At 37.4% G+C, this 27,115-nt stretch overlaps 1 protein-coding gene across 5 annotated transcripts in view; it reads right to left on the bottom strand.

Annotated features, from left to right (window-relative positions):
• The window catches only part of LOC111866818 (FERM, ARHGEF and pleckstrin domain-containing protein 2), a 169,863-nt gene that overhangs the window by 81,750 nt on the left and 60,998 nt on the right, over positions 1–27,115 (bottom strand). For 4 of the 5 annotated variants that reach the window (XM_033752420.1, XM_023856107.2, XM_023856108.2 and 1 more), the window contains exons 5-10: positions 23,291–23,414; positions 20,222–20,309; positions 19,867–20,022; positions 15,940–15,945; positions 7,157–7,317; positions 6,967–7,041 (exon numbers count right to left, since the gene is read on the bottom strand). In XM_033752420.1, coding sequence (XP_033608311.1) covers positions 6,967–7,041; positions 7,157–7,317; positions 15,940–15,945; positions 19,867–20,022; positions 20,222–20,309; positions 23,291–23,414 — 610 coding nt within the window. The remainder of the gene's footprint in view (positions 1–6,966; positions 7,042–7,156; positions 7,318–15,939; positions 15,946–19,866; positions 20,023–20,221; positions 20,310–23,290; positions 23,415–27,115) is intronic. The other variant, XM_023856109.2, reaches the window with a different exon arrangement.

Below are 27,115 nucleotides of genomic sequence, written 5' to 3'. Positions count from 1 at the left end.
TCCACTAACCATATTATTCTTCATTTAATTACACTAAATAATAAAATAAAAATACAAATTTTGATGTTCACTGAAAAGTAATTTTCTACATCCTCAATTGCTTCATCTCTCATAAGTTTAAATAATTTTATTAGAACTTTGTTTGCAAATAGAGTAAATCTCTACTGAGCGGAAGAAGAGGTATGCTAGAGCAAAACATTACATACTCATACAGGCTGTATACATATAACAGAAAATTTCTCACAACAAGCCTCTAATTCTTTTTTGTATTTCATGATCGCCATTTTGTTTTAACAGTAAAATTCAGAATTGTGTAATTACCAGATTACAACCATTGTATACAGAAGAGTCCCCCACCAGCTAAAAAAGCTATTTTTTGTAGGACACTAAAAATAAAGTCCTTTCTCTTCTTTTTGAACCTGTACAGAAACACCATTTTATGGTTACCATGCGACATAAAGGATTTTTCTATAGTGAATGATATTAAATGCAACATCAACTTCATAACGTTATAAACAAGGACCTTCTGAAGTTCTAATTAAGGGAAAGGAACACAAACATTATCATGATAAACAATGAATACTGTGTGTTCAACAGCTACTGTCAACATTATATAAAGAAACAAAGTGCTTCTTTAACACTACACACTAAACACAGCAACCTCATGTTGGTTCATGCATCACTGCGAAGAGAAAGCATTTATAAAGCTGTGCGACTGAATTGGAAACTAAAACAGCTAACCTAATTATATTAAGCATGTACAGAGATCCTTCAGGAAACCTTAATCAGTTTCTAAAGAGACTATCTCAATGCAAACAGTTTAGGACGGACATGGACATGGACACTGTTAACCACATTTTCTAAAGTATTTAAGAAAGTTAGGTGCAATTGGTTAAATGTTTATTTGCAGACTAATAACACTAGCCCCAGAACAGCCTGGCTTCAGGAAAGGAATATACACTGAAAATGTGGCCTTTAAACTAACAAACTGTGTATTAAAATCTATTAACCAAAGAATGCATGTTGGAAGTTTATCCTGTAACTTAGCAAATGCTTCTGTGTAAATCATTAAGTCTTGCTAACTAAATTATATGTTTTGGTAATCAAGTAAGAGTGAAGAGTTGGTTCAAATCCTATCTAACAGGTAAAAAGCAAAAGATTAAAATCAAATCATACAATACACTCCAAAATTCCAACTCAAACTGGGGAGGAATAAAACATGGAGTTTCCCAAGGGCCAATTCTAGGGTCCTTGTTTTTCATAATTTATAGAAATTACCTCCCTCAAACCTTACAAGTACCCATAATATTCACTGATGACACTACTGTCATATTTCTAGCATAAACATTGATGATTTCTGTACACTGTGATACAGATGTATGACTAAGTGGTTTACTGCTAATAAGCTGGCTCTGAATCAGGATATAACAAATATAATAAAATTATAATAAATAATTTACCACAGTATCCATTAAACACTGGACATAATGATAGGTACATGATCGAGTCGGTAAACACAAAATTCCTTGGTTTATAAACTGATAGCTAGCCAATAACAAATTTTAGCCCATCTCTGGGGGGTTACCAAGCTGCAGTGATCTGGTGTTTGAGTACATGTAAACTGGCCATTTGCCCAGTACATCCATACTTGGTATCTTGACATAACTCTAGAAAATTGTAGGGTGTCAAATCTGGTCATCTTGGAGGCATGGGACCATGCCTGAGAAGTGAACAGGGAGGTTTGGTCCAATCATTTGGCCTCCATATTCACCAAATATGACACACGATAACTTTTTATCGTGGAGTTATGTCTTAAGTGCCATATATTGGAGTACTGGGCAGTGAACATGTTCCCATAGCAATGAATAGGCACACAACAACAGAAGAACAGTGTCTTCTATGTGGTCCATGCTAAGAAGTTAAAGGCATATTCTCTCAATGGAAAGGATGTTACACAAGGACTATTACCACCAAGAGTTCAGTAAGGTATAGGTAAAGTTGTCCCTGTGCTTAACTAATTAAGCACTACATCATGAAGGTGTATGGGGGAGTGGAATGATGGGCTGAAAAATATAGAAAACTGATACATTTTCAAAGATATATTCAGTTTTCTTTTACTATGAATATGTATAACATACATATGCACAATCAGAATAAAAGAAAAATTCTGTGTCAAACAAGGATCCACACTGCAATGAGTTCTGCAGTATAGTGGGGATCAAATATGCACTTCAAACAAATCCTCATCTAAAGACCGGGAAGGACTATGTAATCAGAAATATTATTCGTTCTCTTCTTTACAATAAACAGATCTTTGACAATATTATATTTAAGCATCCTGTTACTTTCTACACAATATATGACATAAAACTCCATCCTAAGTGCAACAATTTATTGTAGTTCTTTCATCTTCCTTTTCTTCAATACATGTTTTGGCCGTAAATGGCCATCATCAGGCGTATACTCTCACGTAGCTGCTACACTGCACGTAGATCAAAATTTAAAAAACACTAGTCTTCCCAATTGTTCACTTCTCCGTTGCTAACAGGTTTCGATATATCAGAATTCTCCCTGCTGATATCTGTCAGATATGTGCAAAATCTTTGTTACCTACACACGTCAATTTGATTTTCAAAAAACTGGCACTTTTAATATCTTCAATTCCAATTTAAAAATGTTTCTTTAAAATTGTTTTCAAATTTTAAAATTTAAAATTCTCAGGGGTGCCCGCTCTATGTCTATAGTGCCGCAACGGCTACTTCTTGTTTTGAGCACTGTTCAGGTATTATTCTGTGTAGGCTCCCTGTGTGCATGCCACTGCTTATCTTTAATACGTGTAATATCTTTGACACAGTAATAATAGAAAAAATATGTGAACTAAAAATATTTTACAATAAACAGTTCTTTGACATAGTAATAGAAAAAATATGTGAACTAAGAATACTGTCTAAAACAAAATAAATATTAAAAAAGAACATGAGAACCCTAATTGTACAACCATTTCTTCCCAAGAGTAAGGTAAAATAGTCTTGATTTCCTTGGTGAGGCTATGTTGTTTATTCAGTATCATAATAGGAACAGCAGATCTCAACTTGCTACATACTCATAGGTAGGGATTATACCACACTCAGCTAAGTACTAGGTTATTTCCTCGAAATGTGAAAAAATGGGTCTGATTCGTGCCAGGTACATATACAGATCACAACAGCACTTTTCAGTACCTGATTTACTTACGACAGCAGAAAACTCCTCAATGTATCAAATTTCATGTTTCCAGCCTGATCCTCACTCTGTAGTAAGGTGAAAAGTAAATCCTATGGGAAACATGTAAAGTCTCTTTCAAGATATCTCATATAATAGATTGCTTTGGGGAAAAATTATATATACTGTGTCTTATATTAAAAATACCTGTCACATTGGCCATTTATGTTTTTCTTAACTCAATTTTGAAACTCTTCCATAACTGATCCTCATGTTCTGGGTATCCTCTTGTTTCCTTTGTATTCTGTAATATGGTACCATATCTTGGTGATTACTGACGCATCTAAGGGAATTTGTGGCCATGTAACCCCACACTAACCTTTAGCATTTGGGAATAAGGAATTTAAAATTCCCTGGTACTACAGACTAACAGCCAGATATTAACTTAGTGATAACAGCATTATCATTTAAAAACTGCAATGCTCGGCCAGCTGGACTACATACATGCGCTACTGCAATAATAAAAGGCAGCACAAGAAAAAGGTTAAGACATGACCCTACATAAACCTACTGAGATTTAATTATTTTACAATAACTTTTTTTATTCAACATTATGAAGAGCCTCCTTGACTTTGTAGAATATTGGTTATCTGCACAGAGTTTCGCAGCACACGTCTGTGCCTCCATAATAAGCTTCCTCATACATTAATTAAACTAAAAAAAAAAAAAAAAAACACTTGTAACTCTGCTCCGTCTTAAATTCTTTTCAAACCAAAAAAAAACACTTGTAACTCTGCTCCGTCTTAAATTCTTTTCAATCATTATTTAATACAACATGCAAATAATATAGTTCATGCAACACCAAAAATGCACCAACATGCAAAACAACTGCATGATAAGGAATTTTCAAATTCTTCAGGTTGTCAATATTATACAGTTAAAATCACAGACAGATCCACCAATTCTTGTTTTGATTAGCCAGCTTTATGGACGGCGCCAAAGCCCAGAAGACTGCTTTCTTCATAGTCACCGCCGTGAAAGCCTCAAATCTTACACTTATGGAAAGTTATTTAACCTGACATAATCTAATCTACAAACACAAAGCAAACAAAATATAACAATGGTTGGAACAGATCTAAGACTGACTGATGGGTAAGTGAGTATGCTGGTGGGAGGGAGGATGGATGGGGTGGGTGGGTAGGTAGGCTACTGGTAAGATACTATCTAGGATAACCAAGGAAAGAAACTAATAATCAGTCAATCTAAAATTGNATATATATATATATATATATATAGCCCCTTATCCTATTTTATTAATTCCTTAAACAATTAAGATTTTCTCTCACTTTTAGCAAATAAAACTATAATTAACTAGATCCATGAAGAGTCCTTAGTATGCTAATAGTTTTGCTCATCAAGTCAAGAAATTTAAGTGAAGGTTCAATACTGTGTCCACAAGAGGCTGCTCACCTGACCCTAGCCTTAGCCAGTTAACTAGTCGACACCCACTGACTCTGGTTTATTTAGGTCTTTTCAGTGTCATCCTCCCACCCATGCCTCAGTCTCAAAAATGGTCGCTCCCTTCCAAGCTTTCCTATTCAAATTTTGTATGTGCTCCTCATGCCAAGTGCTCCATGTCTCATGCAAATCATCACCTCCTGTAGATTCTAGAGGGTTCTGATGGTGGTGCATAACACACAGAATTACCAGGTTTTGGGACTTTTTCCATTGTCTGGATTTCTAGAGAACAGAAAACATGAAGTTTCGGAAACCAGATCTGTTTCCATCCTCAGGTGAAGGGGGGAGAAGATAGCTACTCAGTTGGGCCCCTTAGAAGGAACTAATCTCAGTCACTGGATTAGCTCTTTCTAATTGGCCCAACTGAGCAGGTGTCTTCTCCCCCCTTCACCTGAGGATGGAAACAGATCCGCTTTCTGAAACGTCATGTATTCTATTCTCTAGAATACCAGACAATGGAAAAAGTAAAAAATCTAGTAATTCTGTGCATCCCCCCCCAATTTGGTAACTCTAATATGTGGGGCAATCCAAAAGTTTCCGAAATTTGAACTCTGTGCGCGAATGGTTATAAGTACATCGAAATACCACTAGGTGTCTCCTCACACATCTTTCTTGAATCAGTGTGGCAAGCGGTGTCAAGTTGAGTGGTTTGGTTTACTGTTGGTGAACGTATTTCCATTGTTGTGTTTCTGTGAGTTTGCGGTTTTGCGATGGCTGACCTGAGAGAGCAGCATGTCTGTATAAAGTTTTGTTTCAAACTTGGGAAAACAGCTGTAGAAACGCACCAAATGTTGAAGCAAGCTTTTGGTCAAAACAGTTTAGGCCAGACACAAACTTACAACTGGCATAAGTGTTTTAAAAATGGCCGAACATTGACTGATGATGACGATCGTTCGGGACGGCCGTCAACGGGCAAAACACCAGAAAATGTTGCGAACGTTAGGGATCTGATTCTGCAAGATTGTAGACTGACCATCCAAGACCTCTGTAATACCTTGGGACTAAGTTATGGTACATGTCAACGAATTTTGTCAGAGGAACTGAACATGAGGAGGATTGCGGTGAAGTTTGTGCCACGACTGCTGCAAAATGAACAGAAACAGCATCGCTTGGAAGTCTGTAGGGAACTTCAGCAACAGCTTCAAGAGGATCCAAACTTTTGTTCGAAGGTTGTCACTGGTGACAAAAGTTGGGTTTATGGCTACGACCCTGAAAGTAAGCAGCAATTGTCGCAATGGAAGAGCCCTTCTTCACTTCGGCCAAAAAAAGCTCGACAAGTCAAGAGCAACATTAAGTCCATGTTGATCTGTTTTTTTGATATTGACGGGATTGTTCATAAGGAGTTCATCCCTCCTGGTCAGACAGTCAATAAAAAGTTCTATCGCAATGTTCTAAGGCGTTTTAGGGAGAACATGAGGAGAAAACGTCCAGAGAAGTGGCGCACGAACGACTGGGTACTCCACCATGACAACACACGACCGTATACGGCTTACATTGTGCAGGAATTTTTGGCTAAAAACAAGATGGCAGTTGTTCCCCACCCACTGTACTCGCCAGACTTAGCTCCATGCGACTTCTTTCCCTTCCCCAAGATGAAAATCAAGTTGAGGGGGCGAAGATTTGATACAGGTGAGGAAATTCAAGCGGAAACGCAGACAGTACTAAACACCCTAACAAAGAAAGACTTCCAGGATGCATTTGGAAAGTGGTAGAAACGCTGGCATCGGTGTATGCGCTCCCAAGGGGACTACTTTGAAGGTGATGGTGCAGAATATGATCTAGGTAAGATGTAATAGTTTTTATTAATATATTTCGGGAACTTTTGGATTGCACCACATATATTTGTTGAGCAGTACATAATCATTATTCCCTGAAATTCTTAAAGCTTCTTATTTACATCAACATCAATTATAGTAGCTCAGTCGGTATAGTGACAGGCTATGGGCTGGTTGGCCTGGGTTCGATTCCCAGCAGAGGCAAGATTTTTCTCCTCTACACAGCATCCAGACCAGCAGGGGTCCACCCTGCTTCCTATCCAATGGGACCCCAGGCACAATTTCCCTGGGTGCAAAGCAGCCAGGGCATGAAGCTGGCCACTCACCTTTGTCTAGTGCCAAGGCAAAGAATGAGGGAGCTATTCCTCCACTCCCACCTATATCTTTATGGCACAGTACTTAATTAAGCACAGGGAATGTACCTTTACCTTACTTGATATGACCATTATAAAAAAGTTACAAACACACTTACCTCTGAAATGTCTGCCTCTTCACATAGTTCTCACGTACAAACTCAACAATTTGCTTCTGAGTCTTACCACTGTACCTACATAAAAGAAATAACAATTCTAAATCTTCTGCTATAACCTAACTCAAATAACAAAATAATGTAACTCAGTAGCACGCAGGATGTAAACAACGTATAAATCCATGACACCAACCTGAAGGAAGAGCCTCGACTCAAGACGCGGGTTTTCTGCCTTGGGACATGTTTCACAGCTGAGCAACGGAAGAAGCCATGGTTTTCTACACACTTTTTCCAGAAATTTTTGCACTCATTTCGACCTTCAAAGAAAAATTCTACGGTATCTTTGTAGTAACCCTAGAAGAAAAGTAAAACAAAAGCATATTAAAGCTAATAAAATGCATTGTAAAAGAGCAATCATTTAGGAAAGATAAATCTAGCCAATAAAATGTTGTGAATGCAGCAAATTTCTGGATTACTGCCCCAAGCTATTTCTTGATGTATAATTATTGTGTTTTGGGACATTATCCATTGTCTTGTTTTTTATTTAAAACATAACATTTTGGAGACCAACATCATAAACTTTTAGATCTTATTTATCTCTTGAGATATTTGGAAAATCGAATTAGAATTCTCCTAATTTTTAGGAAGCTTAGTCTCAAAAACCCGGCAGTGTGCTTTGCCACTTAAGACCGCTAAGCAGCAGACATATAGGTGCAGGAATATCACATTTCTTTCCTTTTCTTATTAAGTTCATGTCTCACGTTCAGAAATTTCTATAAACTCAATTCATAAACAAAATATTTTAATGTGCTATTTCAAATATGGAAATAGGCAATATTTTTTTCTTATCTATAGGAATGGCTCTGAACTAAATCACAATGAAAAAAGAAATGTAACTCAGCAAAATACAGATGGGAGCTATACACGACAAATCAATATGCTGGCTGAAAACCAAGTCACACTGAAAGTCCCTTATGCATCACTGAAATACAACTAAAAAGAATGAGGGCAATAGCGATGATTATGATAAAAGCTGTTGTACAGAAACCCAGGAAACGTAGAAACCCCTCATATAGGACAGCCAGAATTTGTATTTATTCAACAGACATCCTACATACTAAACAGTCATATCATAGCAAACTTGCTTAATAAGACTGTAAGAAATTACTACATACAAGAGATGGCCTCATGATTTACAGAACACCAAGCATACAGAGCATTTAAAATGACAATCCAGTAGAAATGTTACCACATGAATAACACAAGCATGCCACAACAGCAGAGTTTTTTGAACTTTATACAGAGTGCAAATGAAAGGTGCAGGCAAACTTTTGGCACAAGTTCAAAACGGGGGGGGGGAAGGAAAAAGAAAAAAAGAAAAAAAAAAAAAGAGAGTCTATATCAACATGTGTCAGGAAACATTTAATTTTTGAGATACAGCTGAAAGACTGTAGGCTGGTGCTGCAGCAAATTTTAGCCATGTTGTGTGAGATGTTCTCAATATCATGACCAATGGAGAGGTAGAGGAGGAGCAAATGCATGGCCTCCACGCTCATCAGATTTGAAATCCTCTGGATTTTTATCTGTGGGGACACTCAAAAACCTTTGTGTATGCAGCTCCTGTTGACAATGAAGAGGCACTTCACCACTGCACTGTAGGTGTCTGTCACAATATCTGCAACTACCCTGACATCTCTGAATGGATGCAGTGTTCCATGATGAGACATGTCAAGGCGTGCACTGAATCTCAATGAGGACAATTTGAGCACTTATTATAAATGCACCTGTTTCAGCTATAACTCACAAATTTAATGTTTCTAGACACATGATGATATGGACATTTTTCTTGTATTGGTATGTGAACTCGAGCCCAAACTCTGTCCTCACCTGTCAGCTACACCCTGCATAATCATTTTATTACTGTTACTTCAAGGTTTTGCTCTGTCAATTAACAATCTGAATTAGCAATGGCCTCATAAATTATGTTATGTATCGACTATTAAGCTTGTACTAATGATATGAATGTTGCAAGTAGATATGGACAATATAAATAAAAGGTGTAATGGGAACACACAATGAATGTAAAATAAAATGCTGTGGTGGTAGGAGCATATAAAAAATGAAAGACTAGCTAATTAATTTGCTGGAGTCAAAACATGAAAGGAACACACCACAGGCTTCTGTGTGCGCATGTGCAAGGGGGGGGGGGACAAATGAACACCTAGCACAAGAACAAAACCATAACAAACTGTATCTGGCATGTGGAACCAATAGCATGGCTGTCACGTCCACAGGCATGCCGTTTCTCTACACACATTTCTAAACTTTATGAAACAGCTCAGTTACTAGACTACCAAATCTTACCAATAATGGATGTGCTAATAAATAATAATGGGCTACAATAACATTTTATGTGGTTTTCTACAAGAGAAATGTTATTCTGAAGTTTGCACATTCACTCAAATCAACACACTTCATAATTTTGTAATAATTTTTCAGACATTAGGTTCATAATTTGTAGTCCAATCTCAAAAAGATCAATCACTGGAGGGTAGAGGAGAAGATCATGTGCAAATTTTGCCTTCTAGAATACAGCAGACCAGTAATTAAGATTTCTCTATATAAAGCCGGTTTAACATGTCACTTGTCAAAATAACTGCACTGCTGGCATCATACAACACAATTTGACATAATACATATATTCCAGTGTGCAGTATATAGAATTTCCACAAGTACTCTTTACACTTTCTTAATATTTCAATTATTCAGACATCATTTATTGCAGATACAAGTCCAATGCTGATGAAAATAATCCCAAACAAAATGATACTACCTTGTATAGAATACATTATCCTTTCCTCATATATTGTTAAATATACAGGACATCAAAAAATGTTTTGTGTAAAAGTTATATATTTTAGTGAGATCTGTATTTTATGAAACGTACCAGTGGTGGGTGATTTAAGATTCGCATAAACGGAAATGATAATGAACTTACTCAAACAAAATAAAATTTCCTAACTACTTTCAGTATACCAGTTCAACACCAACGTTTCACAAAAATCTGCTAAAATAGTTTGGGAGATGGAATATGCAGATGTACAGACACATTCACTGGGTACAGTCTGTGTAAAGACTGTATATAAAACACATTGCTGAGTGTTCCCTTGATACATTTCTTATCTTCCTGTTTTAAATTAATTAAACTTAGGGAATTTTCTGAACAATGTACTGGAATAGAATGACAATGAAATATTCTATTTGATGCATCTATAAACTCCATATCTGCATACTTATAATGGTCTATTTTAGCATGTGAATGCAACAAAAACTGACATGAATCATTAACATTCTTGTAACACAATATATGAATTTTATAGTACATTTTGCAAATAATGTTACACTTACAAAAGAATGACTGAAGGAAGAGGGTTTTCCAAATTGGAAAGACCGTATTAAGAAACTAATACTCATCAATGCAATCATATTTTAGAGTAAATTTATGTCAAAAAATTAATGTACAATACAAGCACAGTGTATAAAGGTTACATTATTTACTAAATTTGATTCCGGTTATGTTCATGATGGAAGATGTGTTTTCAAAACAGATGTATGAAGTCTGTTCAGTCCAGAAGCACATTCAGACACAGCAAGATTATGTATTCAGATGCTGTTTTCAATCCAAATTTACAGTATTTAGATGGGAAAACTTTGTGATTTAAATGGAAAACCTGATATAATCAAATAGTACACCTGAATCTTTGAGTTTTAATTATCTATCTTAATCTTCTACTCACCAGAAAATGGAAATTAAAGGTATGGAGGACCTTGTTCTGTTGCACCCACTATTATTTTAGGCCTTTGGCATGGGACAAACACATTAAAACTATGCCATACAACATAAACCTGCTGTCAATCATGTAAAGCTGTAAACATGTTTCAGCTTGCATCTTGTAAATCAGCTAAAATGAGAAGCTTCCTAACATTCAAGTTAACAACGATGCTTCATAACCTGTCTTTCTGCTATTCAGAAACCAATATCACAGATTTAACATTCAAAATACACACATAATTATAGAAAATTAGACTGGATAAATATTTTTAGCATTATTATCTTCAATTATCTATAAACTGTTTATTGTTTTTTCTAATAGGAATAATTACAATTCACTAGGTATAGAATCAGTATCATTCCAGATATCTAAATAGTGAAGCTAAGTTAGTAAATGACCCAATGAAATATTCAAAGAGAAATTATGGCTGAAACACAGAAACATTCAAAGCTAAATTAATGGTTGAAACATAACAAAGATGCTAAAAATGCATACAAATTTTATCAACAGGCTACATACAACATGCCATGCAGAAAGTATAAACAAACCCAACAAATTACCCTATGAATATCAGCATGCCGTTGCAGCTCCATAACTATTATTACTCTAAAGGTACATTATGATGGTTAGTTTGGACTATGATTTCACTTCAGCTAAGAAAAGATTAATACAACGTTTATGGTTGAAGGAAATTACAGCTCATCTGAAACATTATTTTAATATTTTTCTCATGATCTAATTTGCTGTAAAAGAATATAAGATAACACTGCAGTACTTTCAACATGAAATAAATCTGATAATGAATATTTAATTTACTTTCATGACTTGAGGAGCCAATTTTTTTTTTTTTTTGCAAAAGTGGAAGGAAAATAGCTCATTATACTGTAATGCTCTAATGATTCACATACAACTAAGATAGTTAAGAACATCATTTTAAATATTGCATAACTCTCTTCAGTCCAAATATTCTTCTCAACACTGTTCTCAAACACCCTCAGTATAGGTCCCTCCCTTAACGTCAGAGACCAAGTTTCACACCCATACAGAATCACACGCAAAATTACAGTTTTGTATATTCTAATTTTTATGTTTTTGGACAGCAGATGAGAAGACAAACGGTTCCGGAGTGAACTGTAGCAAGCATTACCTGAGTTCAATCTCCTCTTAATTTCCTCCTGAATCAGGTTTCAATCTGTTATTGTTGTTCCCAAATATCTGAACTGTGCCACATTTTCAAAACATGTTTCCTATCTCTATGTCATGATTTTGCCCTGCATGTTGGTGACAAGACAGCAACATATACTTAGTTTTCTGTGTGTTTACTTCTAGACCAACATCTTGACTTGCATCAATTAAAGTTTGTGCATTTTTCTTTATGGTATCTACATTATCACCAAGTAGATTCACATCATCGGCATAGGCCAACAGCTGATGTGTCCCATTTAAAAATTAACTTTGACAGTAAATGGAAACAGGGTACTATAGTGTAACACATGAACACTGACTCTAGTCACACAATCAGCAAAGCTATATACAAATTTCTCATACTTAAAAGCAACATGGCTCATCTTCACTGTTTAGTAGAGAATCAACGTTACAAAATCAGAATGAGTATCAGGAGCCTTACAAGTAAATTCATATTAAATATTATCTGTGATACTTTGAGCAAAAGGTTTCTTCTGATCACTAATGGAGCCAGGTTACCTCAGTAAAATGGCTACATGCTGGATGAATGAGGCTGGATTCCTGGTAAGGGAGCAATAATATTTTCCCCACTTTATCCAACCAACTATACAGCCCATGTAGCCTTGTAACCCATGTACAGTGGGGACCCTTTCTCTGGAGGTAAAGCAGCCATGGTACAAAGCTGAGGATTTACTTCCATTTAGTTTTACTATTAAGACTATAGGGTGCTTTACCTCTATTCCCCATGTAAGCCCTCATGGTGTGCTCTTTAGTCAATGAGACAATTTCACTTTTATATTTTGTACACATATAAGAGTAATCTAGAGAATATACAAGGTGGTTCAAATATGACTGGGACTGATTTGTGTGTAAACAAGCCGCACTGCGCAGCAGCTGTGTGACCTTGAGAGAGTGAAGCTACAACCTCCACCCTCCCTCCTGTTTGGGTTAGAACCTATTCAGTCCTGTCTGGGAGTTGCTAGAATGATGAGCGAACAGAAGGTACCACGGAGCATGGAACAACGCATTGTGACCAAATTCCTTGTTGGAGAAAACGTCCCATCTGCTGAAATTCACCACAGACTCCAATAACAGTATGGGAAGAGTGTCTCTCATGGACCCGTGTGTCTGAGTGGTGTAAGTGCTTCAGCGAGGGCAGAGTGCACGTGGAGAATGAACCACATGATCGTCAGCCGCAAACATCCATCACCGAGCCAAACACTGATCGTGCAGACGTGCTTATTCGTGAGAACAGGTGCATCACTATCAAAGAACTTGGAGCAATGCTGTCCATCAGTGTTGGTAGTGTAGAAGATATCATGAAATACCACCTGCACTATCGCGAGGTGAATGCACGGTGGGTACCACGCACTTTGATGGACATGAACAAAATGGTGCACATGCAAGCTGCAAGTCGTCTCCTACAGCAGTTTGAAGACAAAGTTGATGCATTCTTGAAGTCTATAGTGACCACCAATGAAACGTGGGTGCACTACTTCATTCCCGAGTCCCAGCAGTCATCACACGAGTGGCAGCATACCAGTTCTCCGAAACCCAAGTGAGCACAGAGGAGCCGTTCGGCAGGAAAAATGATGGCAACATTCTTCTGGGACTGGCTGGGGGTTATCCTTGTAGACTTTCTGACAGATGCCAGAATAGTCAATGCAGCTTATTACTCAGATCTCCTGGCAACAGAGGTGAAGGAAAAGTTCCAATCCAAGCGGAAGACAGGTGGAAAGCAGGTAGCCTTCCTTCAAGACAATGCACTCCCCCATACAGCCAAAACAATGGAAACCCTTCGGAAATTGAAATGAAACCTTCTGACACATCCGCTGTACAGTCCTGACTTGGCCCCAAGTGATTTCTACCTGTTCGGAAGGCTCAAATCAGACTTGCAAGGCATGCAGTTTGTGGACAACGAAGCCGTCATCCAGACTGTTCGGGAGTGGATATGCCACCAACCACAAGCCTTTTTTGAAAAGGGCATCAGGATGCTTCTAGAACACTGAAGAAAATGTGTTGACCCTGGAGGGGAGTATGTTGAAGACTGATATGTGCAAGTAAGTGTTTGGCAATTATGGTTTTTTTAAAAAAATCAGTCCCGGTCATATTTGAACCACCTTGTACTATTAGCAGTTTATCACTTGCCTTCATTTTATAGATAGTGCAACAAGATATTTTTCCTTACAATCTTGTTCAATACTCAGAATTATTAAATTTAAGAACCATTAAGTAGGATTTGATGTTCTGCAGAACAATCCGCCACTTCGAATATACATGTACATAGAAGGAACTGCATAGTACCAACCAAAAACCATGATACAGAAGCACAGAAGTTTCCTCACTTATAATTTATAATTTTAAAACACCTTATGATGACCCTATAGATCGAGATATATAGTGAATAACTTTTACTAAGTTAAAATCTATATGATGTGTAACATTTAGTAAGTTTTATAAAAAGATGTGCTGCATGTGAGACTGTGAAACCATTTCATGCACTGCCATGACAATGCTGACAGTGTAAAGCAGTGTTTCCCACATGGCAGTTAGCACCATATTATATACACATTTTACTAAAACAAAAATTAACAAACCTCTTCTATAGTTTGTTAATGATAAAATAATCTATGCTGAATATTATTATTTCCTTTTACATCCAGGTCTTCCCAGGTAAGTCAATTACAATTATTCATTCATAAATAAATGTTCTCTGTGCAATGTGACAGCTAGTCCTTTCCTCCAAGGAGGCCTTAAAATTAACTTTGCGATACACAATACATAACATAACGATACCCTTTAACATGCAAGGATTATAATAGTTTGTTGGACCATAATTAAAACTGCAATTATAAATTAAAAACAACAGTGTAATAGACATGGAAATATTTTTGTTCTTCCACATTATATTTTAATTCATGAGGACAATGCCAAACTTCTGACATTCAAGTGAGTCTGTTTTTACCGTCATCATCTAACAGGGTACTTCTTTTCCTAGTTACATCTTATGTAACACACAATTTCAAGACTCCTATGATAGATGTACTGAATTCTGAAAGTTCTGATAGTAATGCTACTTTCCTTAGCAAATATTCTTTTACAACAATACATTCTTGTTCCTTAGCTTTAACTAAGTGTTCTGATACAAGACTGATATCAATATAAATTGTTTAAAATTAAAATAATAATAAAAAGGATATTAAAAATATAATCATTCTTCTATACTCCTACAAAATTAAAAGAAAGTGGAGCTCCAGATTCCCTCACACAGTTTCACAGTAGCCAGAGTTCTATTCTAACCAGCTATCAAATTCTTATCAAAGTGCTGTATGTTAGGTGGACGCTGCAAAACTTCCAGGGATCTAATGAGCATAGGCTGCACAGGAGTGAAGGACACCCTCCTATCAAAAACTTCTTTGACTAGAAGTCCCCTCCTCAAACTGTCAAACCTTCAATCTTCTAAACCTGCAGCATTATTCACTAGTTAAAAAAAATTAATATGAAGATCGTGGTGAAATGCAAAATATTTTCTTTTCACATTTAAGTAACAAGGAGTTTTCCTGTTCCCAAAGGGTAAGTAAACTACTAGATGATTTATGAAAGAGTCTTATGTGTCCCTTGCCTATCCGCATCATGAAACGACTGATAAAGGAGACAGAAGATAAAGGCAAGCAATGTAGCTATTGTAACTGTAATATCTTATTTTCCAGCACATTCCTACAGACTTATCTTCAACACACATACCATGTGCAAAATAATACAACTACAGATGAATAAACAAATCTGAAGCCAGCAAAATATAAAAAGGTATTAATTTGTTAATAATAATTATTTGTAACAGGCTGCAGAGGAATTAAGAGTTAGTTAATATTTTAATACAAACAGAAACCAGGCTCATCATTAAAAGCTGAGGAAACTGAGTGAGTTATGTATGTGTGTTTGTGTAATATTTGTTTACCTCTGACTGTGACACCCAAGTTGAGACAGACACACATGAAAAACAATAGAAAAACAAAAATATTAGATTGAAAAAACAAGGTGAATCTCTCTTTCAACATTTTCAGTAAAATCACATACACCTTGAGAATTTTGTTACACTTAAGAAGAAGAACTCTGTAACACACCCCAAACTCCTATATGAGATACATACTTACATTATACACAACATATTGTAACGGACTACCCATACAGTCTTCTGAAATAAATACATATCAGACTGCCATGCACACAAAGTTTTCCAGTAGTTTTGGTACCATCATGATCCTGATCTATGGAGATAACTTTGTGTATATATACAGATGCCACATCATTCCAGATACATTCAAACTTCTTCCTGAGATTTTAATTTTAATTTGTAACACTCAGTCTCTATGCACACACACGTGGATTTAGAACAGGTTAGACATGTGATTATTCAAGTTGCAGGGTTATCTTATTTTCTAAGCTTACATGTATTTTTCAGTTTCATACGATGAACTTTTAACCCAGCTCAGCTGCTGTTTGTAGGTATTTACAACTTCTCTGTACCATTGAAGTCTGCAGATAAAACTGCATACATATGGCCTGATTCTCTCAGGTGAAGTTCAGATAAGAAATAATACATACAACTGTACAACTCTTTAATTCTAACACAAACTTCTATACTAAAGAGCTATTATACATTCAACTTCACAACAACTGAAAACTATTATGATTCCATACATAAAGTTCTGTTCTGTTGGTTTTCTTAGATTATACTGTCACACTTTTGGGTGACTCTAGATGGGTTTTGGATTAATGACTTGATTTATTGGACTCTTTGACACAGGGCATGACTACACTTCACAGTTCACTATTACAACACACATACTAGTGTCCACAGTCATGTCTGCACTATCTGTTGCTTGGTAGTGGCTTCCAACAGCGAACGTTTCCCTTCCTCTGGGATCCTGAACTATCCACCTCATCTACAGCAACTCTCGACCGACTCACTCTAGACATGTCCTAATCATTATATCTCTACACGGACCACAAAGAAAACACAGTTCCTCTGTTGCTATGTCATTGCTGTTTGTGTGTTGGGGTTCCCGTTATTGTTGTATCCCACTGTTGCCATGGAAACATCCTTGCTTGCAAAGCCATTACTACTAATGGCTGTTGTATAGCACATGGTCATTGCCTAGCAAGGAGTCTACTTGCCACAATATATACACCATGTGATGTAAGTAGTGATGAAAAGGGAACAATGAGTGTGGCAGAAAAAACAGGGCAGGATATCACACAATAAATTAAATGTTTAGGTCTGCCCATGAGGTTGCTAGGCACAAGATATATATTAGGAATAACATCCTAATATCTGGAAAACTATAATATCTAGCAACCCTTTGGTCTTGGAAGTGCCAGATATCACAATTTTTATTGTATTTAGATGCATGTGCGTGTGCACGCACGCACACACACACAGATATATATATTGTGATTCAAACTCCTACGCCAAACTTTAGGGGGTGTCGGAGAAGTAATTTTGAAGGGAAAAAGTGAAAGTACTCTTGTCTGATTCATCACTCTTGTAAAGTTGTGACATTTTGTTACTTTTACAAAAATGAAATACACCTCTTTTCAATTTTAATTTTACAATATGTTTAACATAAATGTGTGATCATGTAGCAAACACTTCCACAGGGTTATTCATCTTTTTTTCACAAGAATTGCTCAAGGGTACCTCATCCAACTCATATGTCCCCTTCAAGATGAAACTGAGTGCTGTCTCTGTAATTAATAAGTTGCCTTGGTGGCCCTCAATATCTGTCACTGTTACCAGGATGCAATTGATACTTCTATAGCATAAAAATTTCCTTTGATGCAATACCATAAGAAAAAGAAGAGGGTTCAGTTCAGTATAATGTGGAGGCCAAATAACTGGACCCTCACAGTCAATCTGTGCAAGCATCCACAAAATGGTTGTTTAACTGATTCTGTAATTATCGTGAGAAATGGGGTGAAGCATCATCTTGCTGAAACCACATGCCCTCATCAAGAATAACAGGTACAACCTCCAATACAAAAGAGAGGTGTTCTTTCATGAAACTCAGCATACCGGATTCCAGTGAGACAATTTGTTACCAGGTAAGGTCCGATTAGGCAGTCATTTACAGTTCCAGCCCAAATGCTGGTATTAAATCTTTGCTGAAATGAAGAGAGCATTAAGCAGTGCAAGAATTCTCCAGTGTCCATTTAGTAGGTTGTGGAGCATGTTTACTCCACTTCTTATGAATGTTACCTCATTAGTTGGGGAAGACAGATTCTTTCACAACTTTTAGCGCGCGCGCGTGTGTGTGTGTGTGTGTGTGTGTGTGCGTGCGTGCGCGCGCAAGGACACCACCTATGGAATTTTATGTTTGAACAGATGATTTCAAGTTAAACTGATACTTCTGTGCATACTGAGAAACCTTCAGTTATTATGATTTCAGCTCAGTTACTTTATGAGGATTCCCCATAATAAATACATACAGCCATATATGATGTTTGTGAATAATAACTGCCCTGGGATTAGATCCGAACATAAAGACACACAACAAGATATCTTCATTCCTAGTTTATCATGAAAATTCATGCAGTTTACAAAAACCCACTAAGAAGGCAATCATAATGCCCAAATTTGAAGCTACAATAATGTACAACCAAAGGTCCCAGAGTTTCATGGAGGGGGAATATATGTCACAATAATAAATGGCCTCAAATGTGATTCTGTGCGCATAAAGTCCTCATGATTTTTATACTGTCCTCATTGACAAAATGATGTAAAAGAATGTAGACTGCTGGATCATGAGGGACCATGTACAAAGCTGTCACTGAAATATGTAATTACAAATGTGACAACAGGGGGAAAAAATCCTATAGGACCTATAGTATGCTAAGGACCCTGAGAGCTATACCAGCGGCAGCGTAGCTACTGGCAGGGCCTCCCTTGCTGGACAGGTCAAAGGTTGGGCATCAGACGAAGAGAGACACCAAAAACCAAAAACTGATGCCGGAAGCAGCGTCATCAGCAGCGACTTGAAGCACAGAACAAATGATGCTCGAGATGGTTCAAGTTCGTATAGCAACAGGCGTGACCAGAGTGGTTTGAACGGCTGCTGTACTGCGATGTGGAAAGCAAATGGAAAAACTACCACATTATCACTTTTCCTGGATAGTCTCTTTCCAAAAACAGAAGATCGCATTAAGTGGAGGAACTGTTTTGGAAGAGATTGTGGACCTGTCGTCTGACAGATTACTGATGAATCATGAATCATGAGGACCTTACTGAATTTTCCATTGATAATCAAAAAATTCTACAGGTTTCAGCTTCTCTTTAGCTACAATTAGCAAGAGTAGCTGAGTATTAAGAAGTTGTTTATATTTTCTTTCCAATATAAAATGAAGATGAATACAGTGAAGTCTCCAATATTTTTTGTCACAAAGACCAAGAACAAGCAATTCAACTACAAACACACCCAACAACCAATCAGTGTATCTAATAACACACATACAGACATCTGGACAGAGAATCTGACGGGAGAGAACCACCTGGAGACATAGTTACAGATGGGAGTATAATACCGAGATGGATGTTAATGAAACAGAGCACAAGAGTATGAATTGAATTCATGCACAAAGGACAGGGTCCAGCAGCAGGGTCCTCTGAACATAATGATATTTTATGTAATAATACTGATTACTTTAAAAACACTTCTGACAAATCACCATACATTGTCTTGGCTACAGGCTCTCTGACAGCTATAGTCCACATAAGGAAAACAAAAGTCAGGTGACCAGGAAACAGACAACAAGACACACTACAAAACACTAAACATATCAGACATTAAAGAAATAATGATAGATGCCCATATTCACCCTTACTTACATAGCCTTCTGGATGAAGTTTCACAAGAAAGCGTTTTCTTTTAAAGCTGATTTTGCGAATCTTGGCCCAAGAAAAAGTATTAATCTTGGTGAAGTTCTGGAAGACAACAATGCCCATATGTGCCACAGCCAGATTCAGTGGTACACCCTCATGATCCTAGAAAATAAAGTTATACACTGCTTACTTAAACTACAGGAAGCACAGTCATCAGTCAGTTTTTGAAATTTTGTTTTGTATGTTAGCTTTCCAGTTCTGTGTATTCGATTTGAAGCTACAAGTTACGAAGAAATGATATGCTCAAATAAAGATACAAAAAGGTATGAAATATTACAGCTCTATACTATATGAACTTTACCTTGGCTGGGTGCATCTTCATACCATACAGCTCACAACGACGGGATGTTTCCAGAAGATTCAAGTCAGCTTCTGCTGGTGACTGACCCCTGCAAGTTATTTCCATATCTTATGAAACATAAGACAAACAGTGCTGTCATGCTATCTAATATGTACTTCAGTACTCTATTCTTGCATTAAACTGTTACACTACAATTACTTTCAGGACACTTACGCTTCTAAACACAGCAAAGACACAATTAAAACCAACACATCTAGAAGCATTTACTTTCACTAACAATTTTACAGTTGTGAAAAAATCACAACATGTAATTCAGAACCTACTAATCAATATCAGGAGTCAGGATAGTTTGGCTGGTATAGTACATGGCTATGGGATGGATGGCCAATGGGATTAGAGGTGAAGTCCCCAAGATTTTTCTCCTCTCCACACTGTCCAGACCATATATGGGGCCCACCCAGCCTCCTATCCAATGGGTATTGGGGGCTCTTCCCCAGAGGGTAAAGTGACCAGGGCATGAAACTGACCACTCTCCTCAAACTAATGCTGAAGTCAAGAATACATGGATCTACACAACCACTTCCCCATAGGTCTTCATGGTATAGTGCTTCATTAGTTAAGCACAGGGACAACTTTACTTTTTAATAATCAATATGTCTTTCTTACTAACTGAAGTTATCTAACATGTTGCTATAACAAATTCCACTGCATATCTGTAGCTTCTGAGAGAACCTACCAATCAATGAAACAACCACTATGAAATAACTAACATCACTGTGCAAGGCTGATAGTTCACTTGGTCACAACATTTATGGGAACCATGGGTTCATCATCATGATCAATAGAGCCTGCCAATGGATTCTATCTTGAGGGGGTTGAATCCAGTTAATGCCCTCAACATGCCATTTTTATAAGCTCTATTTTAGTATCATCTTCACACCATGCTTATGACTCTAAGGTTATTTTTTTTTCTCTACAGAGTTTCCAGCTCAAAATTTCACTATGTATGATCTAAGTCCCATTTACCCATCCCTTCAGTTTGGCAAGTCCCTTGCCAGAAGCAGCAGGTATTGTGGCAAATAACTAACTGGGACATCTGATTTTGAAGCAAACTTTGGCTGGCAGCACCTACTGGGGTCACTTTACCCCGTGTTACTGGTGGCACAGATGCAAAAACTTTAATGTAGGTTCTAAATAATTTAATTGCCAAATAGCTGCCTCATTCACTGCATACATGTTGTGTACACATCAAACCGTGGCATGCAGACTCCCTGCTAGGGAACAACCACGAAATAAGTGGCGACACAACAGCCAATGCTAGGTAATGGCTCTATAAACAACCATTGCTAGGTAATGGCCGCAACAGATTCGTAACATGCATCAACTGAATAACTGGGAAATGGTGTTCTCTATGTAGTCTGTGCGATAGCTACATGATGCAACAAAAGAACTGTTGGGAGTGGTGTTTTCTGTGCAGTATGTGCTAAGGCTACATAACAAAGAGCAGCTGTGATTACGAGAGTGTCTTGGGACAGCAGTTAGAAGAGTAGGACTTAGTTGTGAGACAGTCACTGGCCAATAAGGACATGAACACAGAAGCTGAGAAAGCTACGGTGCTGGAAGCCATTACCAGGCCTCAACCAGTGAAGCTACAGCAGACTAAGAAGACTTTGTATGTGCTGTAGGAAACTGCAGAATATGTGAATTAGTGATAGTGCTATAGATACTTGTAGTTACGAATCTGCAAGAGTTAAAAAAATTCAATTACCAATCCAAAAACCATCTACAACCACTCATATGCATGACAATACTCTCGGAAAGTGATTCTGAATTCTAAATTCTGTTCGTGTTTTAAACTCTACATATATCTCCATGTGATCTATGATCCATAATACTGTCACATGTATGGCAGTAAGTGTGATGAAAATAACAAGGTGCAAGTTACAAAGCTCCTCATTATGCAATTTTCTCTAACCTCCTGTCACTTTATCTCTCTTTAGTCCAAATATTCTATTACTTCCTTATTGACAGAGACCAAGTTTCACATCCATACAGAACAACATGCAAAATTAGTTTTTTATATTCTATTCTTTACATTTTTAGACAGCAGCCGAGAAGACAAAAGGTTTTGGACTGACTGGTAGCAAGCACTGCCACAGTGTTTTATGAGAAAAGAATAAACCAACTATATATAAACAGATTAAGAAGATTTTGAGCACTGAACAGTTGGTGATTAATTTTAATTTACACCATTCTCAGCTTCACTGATTCCTGACCTATGCTGTTGTATGCGAAGGCCCACATGCAATATTGAGATAAGTTATTACTCCAACAGACAAAGATCTAAATCCTATCTACTGAATTCCTCACATACAGTTACGAACAATGTTCCTTTTAAAGGAACACACAGCTAACAGAGTGGCACACCTAGTGGGACATGGAAACAGCCGCAATATATAAGATAGGCAGAAAAATATCCTATGAAACCATACTACAACATCAGAATTAAAAAGAAAATAATAATAACGATGTGCCTTAATGAATACTATTCCTTGTACAAGGAACACAAAGAACCACTAGATACACACAACTAAGAGAGCAGCACACACAATGGGACATGAAAACAGCTGTAATATATAGGATAGGAAAAAATCGTCATATAAAATTATCCTACAACATCAGAATTAAAAAGAAAGAATAATAACAATGATGCCTTAATGAATACTATTTGACCAATGTACTGCCTGAAGATGGCCCTATGCGGCTGAAACATGTTGCATAACACTGAATGATAATATATTTTAATAATTTTAATGATATTTTAAACATTTAATGAACATTTAGTGAATTAATTGTGAATTAGTTTTGTTAAATTAATACTGTTGCATTACAGACAGAAAACAATACTATAAGTTACTGTTTTAATTGTTTATATAATAATGCTGTTAGTAGCTGAGACTATAGTACTAACAGGAGTGTTATATGAATGTGGGCAGCATAATATGTTTAAAGAACATACAGCAAAACATATTCATGAACAGAACATAGAAAAGAAGATATGTTACTTACGCATGTTTTTTGTGATTCTCCATGATCCTTCGCTCCAACTCATGGTCCTGATTTGGTACAAATTTGTATGTCGACAGGTATGTGTGGTCAGGATAATCCTCCACAACATAATCTCCACATTCAGCTGCACAAATCAAATTCATCTTATATAAATCAAGAAATTATAAGCAAAATGAAAAAAAAAAAAAGTCACCGAAGAGCACAAAAATACCAAAGTGGAGACAATTTATCACAAACCATCTCTCTTAATCCTTTATTCAACTGCAGTCAGCAGTCTGGATTTTCCATGTTACAGTAACTGCTACAAAAGCTGGTGGAGGTTTCTGAAACATTGGACTGTTTAGCATCAGAGTGAAGATAAGTGAACGCTGTAAAATACACATATTAAGATGGACATAACAGTAACCAAACATTAAAGATGAGTGCACAGAATGTCTGCTTCTTATTCTGGGAGTTCATTATTTAATTCTTGTTCCACAGGTCAGCTGTTCTTACTGCAATTTTCATGGGTTTCTTTAATCTCAAAAAAAAAAAAAATTATAATTTTCAAGGAAGGAGGGTAAAGTCTGCCAGAGGAAATGATAATCACAATCTCTAGAATTTCACTGTTATTTTGTTGTGATCTGTAATCTTACCTCTAAGCAAGGACAGAATTTGCATGTGGGCTGGTTTGGTGGAATTTTAGATATTTGTCTGCTTCCACCTTCAATCAATTAAAGAGCCAATTATCTGTTTCCAGGAACTCCAAAGCCATAACTTGGCTGTGTAGAATACAGAACTGGAGATGCAAGAATGGGACTGTGAATCTGTGCAACACTGTACGGCCAATTTCATGTCAAGTGTCTTCCAATAGGCTTTGAGAACTGCTACATTTGGTGGTGGCAGTTGTGGTAGCAGTTCTTACATTTTGCTATTTCTTTACTTATAGAAGATGCAGACCTCTAAAGAGTAGCTTACAAGAATGTTGCCAAAACGCAAGATGACATAGTCAGCTATTTATACAAAGTCTGCAGTACAATAGCAGAAATTTCAGTGTATGAGATTAACTGCTATTGTCCTTAGGAAAAGCAGATTTTCTGATTGACTTACACACCATTTAATAGTGCTATATTAACTGCAGGTATTGTTAGTACTGTGGCATATAGATCTCTTGCTAGGCAAAGACCTCAAGCAAACAATGAGACAACAGCCGCTGCTATGCAACAGCACGGTAAGCATATCTCTACAATACTTACTGCTGGAAACAGTGTTATGCAACTCATTGCAGGCAGCTACAATAATGAAAATGGGACTGTGCCCTATGTGGTACACACTGAGGAGTTATTGTCAAGAAAATTAAGGGAACTGAGTTAATGGTCAGTTGACAGAATCAGTAGTCAGTTGAAAGTCAGCCTTTGAAGAGCTGACTAGGAGGTTGGTGTGGAATGGCTGTCAGCCTGGGAATTAATTATCAGTCAGTTGAGTTCTGCACAGGATGCTATGAAGACAGACCTTAGCACGTGATACTGAAGAATCTCCACTGTTATCACCTGTTGCCAGGGAATGGCTGATGAAGATACAGCAGGCTGGAAAAATATTCAGTGCGTGCTGCGGTGATTTGTAAAGTGCGGAGATTAGCAAAAGCACCGTAAATCCTTGCAGTTCCAAGTGGTGTGTATAAGTGGTCAATAAAGCCATTCACCAATCCATACGTAGTTAGCCCTAATTCATGACAGTATTAGGTTAGATGAAATGTTAATCGTGCACATGAATCGGGAAACACTGGAGAGGAACTTACAGCCTAATTCAAGGTACAAGAAAAGATATGACCTACAAGGACTACAGGAAACCAAACCCCCACACTAACACACACACAATTTAGTGATGCTATATCAACTGCAAATACTTTTAGTATTAAATTACAAGGGCTATTCGGAAAGTAATCTCTGATGATGTTCTAAAAATAAGCAATGAGAAAAAATTATTATATACAAAAAATATGACCATACTTATGCTACTTCTCAATGCAGTTACTGCCGGATTGAGACACTTAAATTAGGGAATAAGTTTTTGCATGCCTGTGTCAAAGAAGAGTGCCACCTGTGAATTCAACAATGTTTTAGCACCTTCCCTCAACTCATTATTGTTGAAGCACTCTAGTCCCAACCAGTTCTCCAGGTATGTAAACCAGTGGTAGTCACTCGGAGCGAGATCAGGGCTGTAAGGATGGTGGTCAAACAACTCCCAGTTTAAATGCTCCAGCAGTGCCCCAGTGCAAGGAGCTGTATGCAGACATGCATTGTCATGGAGGGGGACTATGAGTGCACCATATGTCAGCATTCCACGCCTTATGTTCTGAATGGTCCTATGCAGTTATTTTAGTGTTTCATAATATACTTCTGACATTACTGTAGTCGCATTTTGCATGAATTCCACCATCAGTACACATTTCCTGTCTCAGAAAACAGTTGCCATCAGTTTTCTGGCAGGCAGACAACGTTTGTTTAAACTTTCTTGGCTTGTTTGGTGGATGTGTGTGCATCCACTGCTTTGACTGTTCTTTGGTTTCAACTTTCACAAATGGAACCCAGGTTTCGTCTATTACATGTATGCTGTGATTGAGAAATTCATTGCCATCTCTATGGTATCACTCTAAAATTTCAAAGTTGAAGCCATTCTCTGTGTTCTGTGAACATTTTTGGAACCAATCTCATGCAAACCTCATGATGACAGCCTAGCCTAACTGTGATAATCTCATACAGAACAGTGCGTGAAAATTTTGGAACTTAACGAGAAAGTTCTGAAATTGTGAAACACCACCTTTTACCAATTTTTTGGTCAATACGTTGAACAAGATCATCACTCACTACAGATGGCCTGCCAATTGCTTCACTCTTCATTGTGAACATTTGCTCGCCCACCCATCTTTGAACATTCTACACCACTGTCCCACAGCATCCTTCACTCATTACATACATTCTGGCCATAAACTGCTGTGCACAATTCATGATGGATTTCTGCACTCATGTTTTTAGCATGACGAATGAGGATTACCATGAATTCTGTAGCTGGCACGATTATCAACTGTAGGACACATCAAAACTCACTCTGTGGAGACAAGAACAAACACTAGGTAACCAGTTATGTTACAATGCAATGAGTCATGTGACGCTACCTCACATGCGCGAGCCCCCCCCCCCTTACATTGGTTGCTTAAAATAAATGGAGATTACTTTCTGAACAGCCCTTGTAGATGAAACATGTTGACAATGTATGTCGATTGGAAAAGAATGAACAGGAACTTAGGGCTTAATTCAAGGTATAATGAATGTGATGCCCCAAATTTGAGATTAGAGAGGGTATGGTATTACCCAAAGCCAGAGACTTGCGAAAAGAGTTTCGCAGTTATTGCCGTAAATTGTAAACACCGGGACTGGCAAGTAGGTTAAGAATGTGAAGACTCAGCAAGTCTCTGTGTATTCATAAAGCAAGACACTTGCCTCACTCAGGCACTAGGGTAATCGTGATAGACTGCTTACACAGCAAGGAGACGCAAGGGGGTCCGCCCACAACCACCCATGAGAGCCAATGAGGAGGTTATTAGGAGGATTGAGGACACTGAGGGGGGAGTCTCCCACCCTCTTTTGTCAAGGCTGAATCAGCGGAAATAAACCCTTAAATTAGGGAATTTCGGGGGACTTGGTATCACGTTCTATCACAGAATATTCAGTTGTTAGCCGAAGGCGCTCTTCAACATGGGTCTGACGAGCGCTGGACGTCAGCCGGCATCTTGTACTACAGGTGGGTTTGTTTACGCATATTAGCCATGCCGAGTGATAATAACGT

The sequence above is a fragment of the Cryptotermes secundus genome, unplaced genomic scaffold, assembly GCF_002891405.2.
Source record: "Cryptotermes secundus unplaced genomic scaffold, Csec_1.0 scaffold446, whole genome shotgun sequence".
NCBI classification, from domain to species: domain Eukaryota; kingdom Metazoa; phylum Arthropoda; class Insecta; order Blattodea; family Kalotermitidae; genus Cryptotermes; species Cryptotermes secundus.
Note: the sequence above shows the minus strand (reverse complement) of the source record. Positions and strands in the feature narration are given on the sequence as shown.